Below are 12723 nucleotides of genomic sequence, written 5' to 3'. Positions count from 1 at the left end.
TTAAGTAAACATTTTCACATTAGTGCAATAATTTTTTGTAGGACTTCAGATTAAGCACTTGTTGGACCAAAATAGCTGGAATCAAACTAAGGCATTCCAGCTATTTTGGTCTAACAAGTGTTATTTCTGAAGTCCTACAAAAAATTGTTGCACTAAAATGAAAATGTTTATATAAGTTATCTCTTTCTATCTATATCAAATCAGGACATTAATCACACAATGTCCCTTACAGATTTGAATTGTATTAGTTTGTCCTTTACTGGGTTGAATTGTGCTAGTTTGTAATGATTAACAATAATCAGTTAAAATTTTAAAAACACTCATCCTTTTTATACAGCCATCTGTAATTAACAGGTTAGAGACTGTCTTAGTTTGATTTCACAAGTACTGTATATCATTTCACTAACTCACTGCTTGGATTCTTCCAAACTGGTTAAGTTAGGTTCTATCCATCTCAAACACCACATACTACTAAGTAAACTAACTTCTGCATGAAAAATCATAAAGTAAATTATTAAAAAAAAAAATAAAAATCACCCACTGTATATAACAACCCTATACAGATAGATTTTCTTATTCTACTGCATAGAACAATGTTTATGATAAAAGCTTAGCTGTACTGAAGGGACTCGATTCTCCACCGAGATATGGCCACAGCCTTCCAGAGTTTACATTCACAAAAAAATCCACACCTTATTACACCAGAGGAAAACAAAACCTATCACTCAGCAACTTGTATCCAATTCCAAATCTATGACATTTTAACTCTAGAGTAATTCCCTGAGATAAGTGGTCATTCTTTTAATTTATCGGTACCTCTGCAGAAACAATTCCTGAACAGAAGCTCCAACAAGAAAAGAAAATCCACCAAATACAAAAACCTAGCCCGAATTGTCCTAAGGACAAGGATCTAAAAATTCTAGGATAACAGCCAGTTACGCCTTTGACCATTCATTTAACTATTTAGCATCATCCCTCACCCACTACAGGCCTCCAATCTCACAGTAAGGCTAGGGGCCTTTTCACAAGACATGGGGGTACCCTTTTTAACATCATTGCATTATATCTTTTAGCAAAATTGATTAGTGTTTCTTATTATAGGTTTAACTATTCATGCACATACATTGCTCCAAACTCCTTCTGTCAACGGGAAGAGCAGTGCCAGCTAGCAGCCTAGGCACTACCAGACGTCCTGAATTGATACTAAGCTTTAGGTCTAGGTCAGGGCTGCCCAAGTCCGGTCCTCGAGATCTACTGGTAGGCCAGGTTTTCAGGATATCCACAATGAATATGCATAAGAGAGATTTGCCTGCACTGCCTTCTTGGTATGCAAATCTCTCTCATGCATGTTCATTGTAGATCTTGAGAACCGGACTTGGGCAGCCCTGCTTTAGGTATACAGATGTGGACGACCGGGTCAATGCAACCCACTGACACCCAGAACCAGGTTGTCTCCAATGGAAAAAGGGGGGGGGGGGGGACGACTATTACGAGCCCTGGCCACCAGCTCACATCCTACGAAAGCATGCAATTCTGTCACTGGCCCTGTAGGCTCCAGGGCAGTGGTTCCCAACCCTGTCCTGGCGGACCATCAGGCCAGACAGGTTTTCAGGATAGCCCTAATGAATATGCATGAGAGAGATATGCATATAATAGAGATGCCAGGCATGCACATCTGCATCATGCATATTCATTAGGGCTATCCTGAAAACCCGACTGGCCTGGTGGCCCTCCAGGACAGGGTTGGGAACCACCGCTCTAGGGAACGGAGAGAGAGCAAGGGAGCCAGGCGGGCTATTCCCTGCCGATCCCCACCCGCAGAGAGAAATACTGGCTTTCCCCGAGGGTTCAGCATCCTCTCCAGCTGCTCCTGGGCCCTGACAGCCAGCGCACGGCAATCTTGTCCCCGTTTTACCCGAGTCTCGGGGGAGAGGGGTTGAAGGGAACCTCTCTTACCGGCTCTGCCAAAGTCCCGTAGCGGAAGCACTGAATTCTATCTCTCCGCCTCTCCACAGCGCACCAGGAGCCGAGCTCTACGAAAGAGCCAGTGACGTGCGCGCTCCCCCGGGGTCCGTGCGACTGACCCTCCACGCCCCAAACCCCCAATCCGAACGCCACTCGATCGACGTCACCGGCGCGCGCGCCAGCACCAAGAACCCCGCCCCCAGCCTGTGCGCTCGCGCTCTGCGTGCTGCATCAGGAATAGCCGCCTCGGCCCCTAGTGCGCCGGCGCCAAACCTCTGCGATCGCTGCTCCCGGAGTCCTTTGCGGCCTGAGGCGCGCAAACCCGAACGCAGCCGGGATGGGAGATTTGGGAGGGGGCGTCGTTTTCCGGTTGTGGTTCGGTTATCTGTTCGAGGACGTATTGGGGGTCGCTTTAAGCCCCTGCTGAAATGCATTGGAACCTTTTCACGTCTCAGTAGGTTGGAGCAGAAAAGGTGTAATGCATTCACCAAGAGTGGAATTCTGATTGCGGGTTGCTGCGCTTCCTTTTGGTGTGAGTTGGTGCGTTGTGAGTGTGGTTTGATGGTGTGTGGATCTAAATCAGTGGTTTCAAACTCAAACCCTCTGCAGGGCCACATTTTGGATTTCTAGGTACTTGGAGGGCCTCAGAAAAAAATAGTTAATGTCTTATTAAAGAAATGACAATTTTGCATGAGGTAAAATCTCTTTATAGTTTATAAATCTTTCCTTTTGGCTAAGTCTTAATAATAATATTGTCATTGATAGCTAAAGAGACATATGATCAATAAACTCTTATTTTACTTTTGTGATTATGATAAACATACCCAGGGCCTCAAAATAGTACCTGGCGGGCAGCAAGTTTGAGACCACTGATCTAAATTAATATGGGTTAAATATTTAGGCTCTTGTTCTTCACCATCTCAAGGTTTATTTGGGACAGTTTGGTAGCCGCAGCAAAATTAGTTTGAGACTGACCTGATTCTGCCTATGATAGTTTGGGTTGGGTTAAGAAGAAAGGCTCGGGCAGGTTACAAAAAATAATGTTCAGTATGCAACCAGATCAACTTTTGTTTCTGTCCTTAGAGGGAAGAGAGAGCCAGTATGTCTAGAAATCAAGCAGGTGATGGAAACCATGCCAGCAGCAATGATAACACCACCAGCAATAGTAGTCCAGCTGTTTATTTTGGGCAGGTCTGTTTAAGACATTTTTTATTTGTACATGAGAGAAATTGAATTAAATGACCAGGATATATGATTTGAGGTTTGACTTGTTCATTCTCATCATTATGGAAATGTTCTCTGGTGAAACAAAAAAAATCCTTACAGGGACATCATTTTTATTAGTAAGAATGGATTTGTAGAATTCCTGCAAGGAACTTTATCTTAAGTAAAATTTGTTACTTTTACTGTAAGTAACCTATAAGTAGCTTTGACATCTGGTAAGCAGGGCCAGCTTAACCAATGGACCAGGTGAGACTCTGGCCTAGGGCACCAAACACCTAGGGCTGTGACATCACCGGCCCATAAATTAAGCTGAGATGCGGCTTGACCTCCTCCTCTGACTCCAACAGGATGCAGCTTCATAGGCCAGCTGCCATGAGAAGAGAGGGTCAGAACTAGCGTCAACATCAGTGTTGCAGAAGGGAGGTCCCTTTTTCCTCCTAATGCTACTGCTTGGTACTGACACTGCAACTGGCTTCCTCATGGCAGCTGGCCTATGAAGTCGTATCTTGTTGGGCTGGGTAGTAACATCAGAGGAGGGAACTGGCCTTGGAGGAGGGGGGGCAGAGCCCGAGGGGTGCCAAAACATTAGTGAGCCCAGAGCACTATAACATTTTGAGCTTGCCCTGCTGGTAGAGGTGCTAAATTCAAAGTCTGTGGGATACTCGTACTTCATAAAATTAGGGCACTGTTTATTAAACAGTTTCCCATAAACAAAATGAAAGAAATCATTTGGGGATAAATATTCAGCATGCATTGGTGAGTATTTTGTTGACTACTGCTGGTGTTATTCATTCAGTGCCAGATTGTGTCTAGTCTTTGGCATAAAATATCAGGTTTATGTGGCACCAGTTAAGGCTGGTTAAGTCGATATTCTGAATTTAACTAGCCTTGACTTGCCACATAAACCCTCATAAGAACATAAGAAGTTGCCCCCGCTGAGTCAGACTAGAGGTCCATCTTGCTCAGCGGTCCGCTCCCACGGCGGCCCATCAGGCCTAGTGCCTGAACAGTGATCCCTGATTATTTTTATAACTTACCTCTAATCCCATCCCTATAATCTACCTCTACTCTTATCTGTACCCCTCAATCCCTTTGTCTTCCAAGTACCTATCCAAAACTTCTTTGAACCCCTGTAGCGTGCTCCTGTTTATCACATCCTCCGGTAGCGCGTTCCATGTATCCACCACCCTCTGTGTGAAAAAGAACTTCCTGGCGTTTGTTCTAAACCTCTCCCCTTTCAATTTCTCTGAGTGCCCCCTTGTACTTGTTGATCCCCTTAATTTGAAAAATCTGTCCCTGTCTATTTTTTCTATGCCCTTCATGATCTTGAAGGTTTCTATCATGTCTCCTCTAAGTCTCCGCTTTTCCAGGGAGAAAAGCCCTAGCCTTTTCAGTCTGTCAGTATATGAGAGGTCCTCCATACCCTTTATTAGCTTAGTTGCTCTTCTTTGAACTCTTTCAAGTACCTCCATGTCCTTCTTGAGGTACGGCGACCAGAATTGAACACAGTACTCCAGGTGCGGGCGCACCATAGCACGATACAGTGGCAGGATGACTTCCTTCTTTCTGGTCGTGATACCCTTCTTAATGATACCCAACATTTTGTTTGCTTTCCTTGAGGCTGTTGCACACTGCGCCGACGCCTTCAATGTTGTGTCTACCATCACTCCCAGGTCTCTTTCAAGGTCGCTCACCCCTAGTGCTGATCCCCCCATTTTGTAAGTGAACATCGGGTTGTTTTTCCCTATATGTACGACTTTGCACTTCCCTATGTTGAAACTCATTTGCCATTTTTTGGCCCATTCTTCCAGTGTTGTCAGATCTTTTTGGAGATCTTCGCAGTCCTCCATGTTATTTACCTTGCAATATAGTTTGGTGTCATCCGCAAATTTAATAACCTCACATTTTGTTCTTGCCTCCAGGTCGTTAATGAATATGTTGAAAAGTAGCGGTCCCAGCACCGACCCCTGTGGAACTCCGCTCATGACCCATTGCCAGTCTGAGTAATGGCCCTTTACTCCAACCCTCTGTTTCCTGTCCGCCAACCAGTGTTTGATCCATCGGTGGACCTCCCCTTGCACCCCGTGGTTCCATAGCTTCCTTAGTAGTCTTTCATGTGGCACCATGTCGAAGGCTTTTTGGAAGTCAAGGTAAATGATATCTATGGATTCCCCTTTATCCACCTGGCTGGTTACCCCTTCAAAGAAGTATAATAAGTTCGTGAGGCATGACCTGCCCTTGCAGAAGCCATGCTGGCTCGACTTTAGCTGCCCATAGTTGTCGATATGTTCCCAGATGCTGTCTTTAATCAGTGCTTCCATCATCTTTCCCGGGACCGAGGTCAAGCTCACCGGCCTGTAGTTTCCTGGGTCTCCCCTTGAACCTTTCTTGAAGATGGGCGTGACATTTGCTATTTTCCAGTCTTCCGGAATCTCTCCAGTTTTTAAGGATAGGTTGCATATTTGTCGAAGTGGTTCAGCTATTTCGTTCCTTATTTCCTTGAGTACCCTTGGGTGAATGCCATCTGGACCTGGCGATTTGTCGCTCTTTAGCCTGTCTATCTGCCGGAGGACATCCACCTTGCTTACCTCTAGTTGAACCAGATTTTCATCCTGCTCCCCCTTTACGATCTCCTCAGGTTCCGGAATGTTGGTTGTGTCCTCCCTCGTGAAGACTGACGTGAAGAACTTATATAGCCTGTCAGCTATCTCCTTTTCTTCTTTTACCACTCCCTTTCTGTCCCCATCATCCAAGGGTCCCACTTCCTCCCTTGCTGGTTGCTTCCCCTTAACGTACCTGAAGAATGATTTGAAGTTTGTTGCTTCCCCTGCCAGTCTCTCTTCATATTCTCTTTTTGCTTTCCTAACCACTCGGTGACACTCCTTTTGGTGGTTTTTATGCTCCTCTTGGTTCTGCTCTGTTTTGTCCTTTTTCCATTTTTTGAATGATGCTTTCTTGTCGCCTTTTTTACTGCATTTGTTATCCACACTGGGTTTTTTGTTCGATTTTTTTTGCACCCTTTCCTGTACTTGGGGATGCACAGGTTCTGTGCTTCGTGCACTGTGCCCTTGAGTAGGGCCCAGGCATTTTCTACGGAGTCCATCTTCCTTGTGCTGTCGTTGAGTTTCTTTCTCACCATTTTCCTCATGGCGTCATAATTCCCTTTTTACAAAATCAGTTTTTAGCGCTAGCCTGCACTATGAGTGTCGGGAGCCTGTGCTAAAAAACACTTTCACGGTTTTATAAAAGAGGGGACAGATAAGACTGTGTTTTGTGCAGGTCCCCTGGCTGATTAAATGCTGAATATTGGCACTTAACTGGCTAAGTGTGAACTTTGTCTCCAGAATATCCCCAAAATAGCTGGCACTGACCACTAATTGAAAATTTGTGGATAACCCAAACAAACAATTTAACCAGTCAGTAGCTGTTTCTGTCTGGTTAAATCATTTTGAATATCATCTATCTGGTATTTAAGGGGCCCTTTTACTAAGTTGCAGTAAAGAATGACCTCACTTTTTGTGTGGGTTTTTCCCACAAACTAATGTCATTTTTACGAGTCAGTAGCTGTTTCTGTCTAGTTAAATCATTTTAAATATCATCTGTCTAGTAATTAAGGGGCCCTTTTACTAACTGCCTGTTTTACAAAGCTGTGTAGCAATAGCCCCGATGCCCTTTAAATCTATGGGCTTCGGGGCTGTTACCGCGCAGCTGCTGCTAGCTTGGCTTTGTAAAACAGGCCCTAAGTTGCAGTAAAACAATGACCTCATTTTTTGTGTGGGTTTTTCCCACAAACTAATGCCATTTTTACTGCTTTTACAAAATGGCATTTTTTCCATGTTTTGTAAAAGCCATTTGCTAATGTTGCCATTAAAAAACATTACCAAGTGAGAACTTACTGCCTCCCATTTTGTTGACTCATGCAGTAATTTTGCATTAAGCACACTGAAGTGGATGCACTATCTCAGCGATTTTTCCCCTACTTTCTGCTTCTCCAAGCTTAGTTCAGAAAAGGGGGAAGTGGATAGGAGGAGGAGCTACATGCTTGAAGGACATTTCTCAATACCATGTTTCCCCGAAAATAAGCCCTACCCCGAAAATAAGCCCTAGCATGATTTTCGGGGTAGGTCTTAATATAAGCCCTACTCCCGAAAATAAGCCCTAGTCTCCGGCTTCCCCGCATACCTCACGTCCCCCTCCTTGATCCTTCCATTTCTACTGCCGACCAAAATACTGTATTATTAACCTCCCAGTCAGCTCTTCGGAAAAGATGCTAGAGCAGGGGACTTGCAGCATTACAACCAAGTTTTAAGGGAAAGCTATCTTTTAAAACTTGGTTGCTACTATTTTTGTTTTCAACTTCTTAGAAGCCTAAGAAACTTAAGCTCTAGGTACGACTTTTGCAATGTTTCCTCCATCGCCCCTTTTGGGAAATTGCTTTAGGCTGAGACTTAAAATCTCGCTGAGGCCAGATCGGTGACAAGTCTAAAGGGAATGTTGCCAGTCTGAGGAAGTAGTGGTCCATCCTGGGCTGTGCTGGCAGGGGCAGTAACGTGCTGCTCCTCCACCTCCTTGTCTCGCACTTCCTGGTTCTTGACCGGCAGGAGCGGCAGTCACGGGAGAGGGCTTCCTTGCAGTACCTTTTTAAGCGCCCTTTAAGCCTGTTGGTCCAACGGTGTATGGGACGGCAGGAGTGTGCTGTCTGCGCTGCTGCCTGGGCCTGCCTCGCTTTCAGAATGGCTGCAGTCAGTTCTCGCAAATCCCATGAGAACTGACACAGAGACTATAATGGGAACTCCCCACAGCCATTTCCTATTGGCGATCTACACGGGGCAGGAGTGTAGGAAGATCGCTCCTGCCCCGAAAGCCCACTAGACCACCAGGTAAGGCCGGGACGCCGGAGGGAAGGCTGAACTGTGGTTTTTTTTTTCTTTTTTTTCCCCTCCCCAAAAAATCGTGAATATGTGAAATTGCGATTACCGAAACCAGGGAGGGGGGAAGTGTATAGTGAAACGCCCTTCATTCACCTCTCCCGACATGCATGTTTCATAATGAAACCTTTCTTTAGGGTCGAGGGAAACTAGAAAAAATAAACAATTCTCTGTGCCTTATTTTCTCGTATATAGTTAGACATATCTAACAACAGACTGCGCCTCTAATATGCATTAAAATTCAGTAAAATTGAAAAAGGAACCAGACGCTTACCATTTTCATATTCAGAAAGCTTTAGCTATTAAAGAACAAAAATGGATATTCAAACTTAAATCCCTAGCTCCAGTAGGATTAAACGAGGAAATCGAATGGCTATCTATCCTATAAGAGACTCTTTATAGGAGATCCTTTCCTGCATGGGCTGAGCCTCGCACTGCTATGATTATGACGTCATAAGTTTTGCGATGTGCGTCCGGCCAGCTGTATTTAATGGCCTTAATTTCAAACCGCGGCCATGTTATAAGTTCGAGTAGGCTCCCTCAAATGGTAAGCGTCTGGTTCCTTTTTCAATTTTACTGAATTTTAATGCATATTAGAGGCACAGTCTGTTGTTAGATATGTCTAATTATATACGAGAAAATAAGGCACAGAGAATTGTTTATTTTATTTTTTCTAGTTTCCCTCGACCCTGAAGAAAGGTTTCATTATGAAACATGCATGTCGGGAGCGGTGAATGAAGGACGGTTCACTATGAAGCTAAGCGACGTTCTTTTGCTATTAAATTAAATTTTGAAATTACGTTGGGCAAGTCACTTACTCCTCTATTGCCCCCAGATATAAAATAAGTACCTGTACAGTATATTTGTAAATCACTTTGAATGTGTAGCCAGAAAAGTGGCATACATGTCCCATCTCCCCTCCATTCCCATTTGTTACAGTTGGGGACCTAACACACTTATTTGCCTAGGGCCCACCAAAAGATCCTGTCCCGACCACAAGAGTTTACAGGTTCATATTTTAAAAAGCATCACAACCTACAAAGATTTCAGAATTCTCCAAGACCAATAGGACTACCAGAACTTCAGTTTAAGCTGTACTGAGACATGCTATATTATTGCACTGATGCCATTGCCATTAAACAAGCAAGAGTGTTGTTTTTTTTCCTTGTTACCCGAATTCAATTGTTACATAAAGCAGAACATGATTTTTTTTATTTTTGTTTATCTCTCTGGTTATGCTGCAATTGTGCAGAATTAGAAGGTAGCTCTACAACGAGAGAGGTTCACTTGAGAGTATCTCATAATGCCGTTCTTTAAAAGAAAAGGGGGCTGTGATTAAAAAAAATAACCTCTTTTTTTTGTCAGATGGAACAAATAACTTTTATTTTGCTCTTCAAAAGCACCGATACACAGCAGAGGAATACCAAGCTGTCCAGAATGCTTTAAGACAGAGGCTGGGCCCAGAGTACATTAGCAGCAGGCAAGCTGGAGGAGGGCAAAAGGTAAGAGCACCTTTAATATGAAGAGAATAAGACGGCTTTGTGTGAAAAAAAGGAATAAGCCAGAGTCTGCTAGAGCTGGCAGATTATTTCTCCATCTGGAAATACAGTGTAGTCTGGCATTGTGGGAGTTCTGTTTTTTAATCCACTTCTAAAAGACAGCAGTAATATGTGAAATATGAATATTCAGCTTGTACTATGAGTAAATGTTAGATTATAGGTTGTTCAGAAGCTTTTTCTCATAATTTTATTTCTAATGCAATAGGAACATCAGTCTTGAACCTGTGGGTTGTAATCCTCTGATTGTGAGATCCAGTGTAGAGAGCCTCATTTACATTTTTCTGCTGTGCCTTCCCTCACTCTGGGCTGTCCTGTAATTCCTCAGTTTTTCTCTCTACACATGAGATGGTAGGAACCTATCTATTCTGCTCGTCTTTATTTTTCCTTTAATTTTGGGTTTTTAAACAGTTGTAGAGCTTTTTGATGCTGCAGAAGATCCCGGATACGGGACATCTCTGGTTAAAGAGGCAGCCTGCTTTGCAGGGCACCTGCTTGGCCAGTCTGCACTAACAGTCCAGGAGCTCAGAGACCGTTCCCTTGAGAGCAAGGCTCGCTTCAGGTTTGTCCATAGAAAGCGTGAGCGCAGGCTGAGTAACCTCATGGCAGTTTTTCACCAGGATTGGGTGTTGACTGTGTGTTTCCTCCTTTTGACTTAGCGTGCAAGTTCCAGTGATGGTTTGAGGTTTCAGTCCAGCTGGTAGGACTGTAGGGCAGTCTAAAGAAGCAAGCTGTCCGGTTTTCCAGGCTTGTCTGAAGCAGAAGTCCTCCCATTTCTCTGATTGCAATTCCAGCCTTGGCAGCTTCCAGCACCAGTATGGCACAATGAGTGCAGTCTGTAATAGCCTAGGCCCTATGAGAAAAATCAGGGATCTCTAAAAGTGTTTTTTGGAGGTTTCTAAGGCTAGGGACAAGGTCCCCCACCTCTATAATCCTATTTCCCAACCCTTTATTTAGCTCCTATGGGCTATTTTTGGCATAGGCCCGGCAAGCTATACTGATCCTTTAAATTTCACCAATCGGGGAACCCTTTCTGAATGGCCTGCTTCAACTGCAACCACTTATATGCTTGAGATTTTGTAATGCCAAATGATTGTTGCAGTCGTGAAAAATCAAGCATTTCCCCATCCAATGCTTCCAGAGGATCTTAGACTTGCCATCTTGGAGTTCAACCATAAGGATTGACACGTGGACTGTTGTACCGGTATAGATGTTAAGTTGTTTATGAATTTTAAGGTTTTCCATGTAGCTAGCAAAATACTATTGTCCTTATAAATACGTGGTAATTTGATACTCAAAACATGACACAATCTCAATGGGCATCAGAATAGGAGCATACGTACAGACCTATCACAGACTGAAACTTCAACGTAGCAGCTCCTTGCTCTAATCATTGGCCAAAAAACCTGAAAATTTCTTTAATTCACTTAAATTATTTTTAAATAAATATGTGTACTTTTTTTATTTTAAATATTTTCTTCAAACTTTTCTAAATCTTATGGATACACCTCTCTGATGGTTTGGGAGAGAATATTAGACAACTGGATATTAGATACTTATCTCAGCGTTGTCATTGCTGGTTCATATATAGCCTGTTCACTGCCAATATGTTGCTGACGTGGCCAGCGTTTCGTGGACATAACATTCGGTCCACTGCTTCAGGGCCAGAGGCAGAAGCATTAAGGCATCTAGAATATACATTCAAATCATACCATAAGAGTATTATCATTCATACTTTCCTTCTAATCAAAAGTAGTCAAACTTACTTCTCCGTTAATCGTTGTCAAAGGCTCACAAACAGAGGAAATATGGCACCGGCAGTGCTCTTTATACTTGTGCCTCAGCGTGCTGACTAGGCAACGTCCCGGGAGTTTAGAAAAGTTTGAAGAAAATATTTAAAATAAAAAAAAGTACACATATTTATTTAAAAATAATTTAAGTGAATTAAAGAAATTTTCAGGTTTTTTGGCCAATGATTAGAGCAAGGAGCTGCTACGTTGAAGTTTCAGTCTGTGATAGGATTGTACGTATGCTCCTATTCTGAGGCCTTTTTCCTGAATGAATATTAATATACTAGTCTTTAAGCCCGTTACATTAACGGGTGCTAGAATACTGTTCACCCTCTATGTTGCCCCTTCCATTCACTGCCCTCTCTTCTCATCCAGTGTCCGCCCCCCCCCCCCCCTCTCTCTGTCCCATATGGCCTCTCTCCATCTCTTCCTTCCTTTTGCCTTGGTCTGGCATACCTTCCTCCTTCAATCCAAGCCATTCTCTCCCCCTCTGCTCCCTTTCCTCATTTAACTACTTCATTGAGGACCTGCAAAGGGACCTGGACAAGCTGGAAGACTGGGCAAACAAATGGCAAATGCGCTTCAACGTGGACAAATGCAAGGTCATGCATATAGGGAAAAAGAACCCGTTGTTCAGCTACAAATTAGGGGGGGTATTGTTGGGAGACAGCAGACTAGAGAGAGACTTGGGTGTGTTGGTGGATGCATCACTGAAGCCATCTGCACAGTGCGCAGCAGCCTCGAAAAAAGCCAACAGGATGCTGGGCATCATAAAGAAGGGAATAGCAACCAGAACACGGGAAGTCATCATGCCTTTGTATCGAGCGATGGTACGTCCACATCTGGAGTACTGCGTTCAGTATTGGTCGCCGCACCTCAAGAGGGACATGGCGGTACTTGAGAGAGTCCAAAGGAGAGCAACGAAATTGGTAAGAGGGCTGGAACACTGCTCATACGCCGAGAGGCTGGATAGGCTGGGGCTCTTCTCTCTGGAGAAAAGGAGGCTCAGGGGAGACATGATAGAGACTTTCAAGATCATGAGGGGCATAGAGAAGGTGGATAGGGACAGATTCTTTAGACTGAAGGGGACAGCAAATACGAGGGGACATTCTGAGAAACTGAAGGGAGATAGGTTCAAAACAAATGCAAGGAAGTTTTTTTTCACCCAAAGGGTCGTGGACACTTGGAATGCGCTACCGGAGGAAGTGATCAGGCAGAATACGGTACAAGGATTCAAACAGGGATTGGATGGATTCCTGA

At 43.9% G+C, this 12723-nt stretch overlaps 2 protein-coding genes across 15 annotated transcripts in view; one reads left to right on the top strand and one right to left on the bottom strand.

Moving 5' to 3' along the window:
• The window catches only part of ERC1 (ELKS/RAB6-interacting/CAST family member 1), a 509833-nt gene extending 507736 nt beyond the window's left edge, over positions 1 to 2097 (bottom strand). For all 11 annotated transcript variants that reach the window (XM_033952310.1, XM_033952317.1, XM_033952311.1 and 8 more), the window contains exon 1: positions 1957 to 2097. The gene's annotated coding sequence lies outside the window, so the exon portion shown is untranslated. The remainder of the gene's footprint in view (positions 1 to 1956) is intronic.
• Positions 2098 to 2139: 42 nt separating this feature from the next.
• Positions 2140 to 12723, top strand: part of RAD52 (RAD52 homolog, DNA repair protein) — a 93735-nt gene continuing 83151 nt past the window's right edge. Inside the window, exons 1-3 of one of the 4 annotated variants that reach the window (XM_033952323.1) lie at positions 2140 to 2505; positions 3049 to 3156; positions 9518 to 9619. In XM_033952323.1, the coding sequence (XP_033808214.1) occupies positions 3067 to 3156; positions 9518 to 9619 (192 nt within the window). In that variant the 5' untranslated portion in view covers positions 2140 to 2505; positions 3049 to 3066. The remainder of the gene's footprint in view (positions 2506 to 3048; positions 3157 to 9517; positions 9620 to 12723) is intronic. The other 3 variants (XM_033952326.1, XM_033952322.1, XM_033952324.1) reach the window with 3 other exon arrangements.

This window comes from Geotrypetes seraphini, chromosome 7 (genome assembly GCF_902459505.1).
Source record: "Geotrypetes seraphini chromosome 7, aGeoSer1.1, whole genome shotgun sequence".
In the NCBI taxonomy this organism is placed as follows: domain Eukaryota; kingdom Metazoa; phylum Chordata; class Amphibia; order Gymnophiona; family Dermophiidae; genus Geotrypetes; species Geotrypetes seraphini.
Note: the sequence above shows the minus strand (reverse complement) of the source record. Positions and strands in the feature narration are given on the sequence as shown.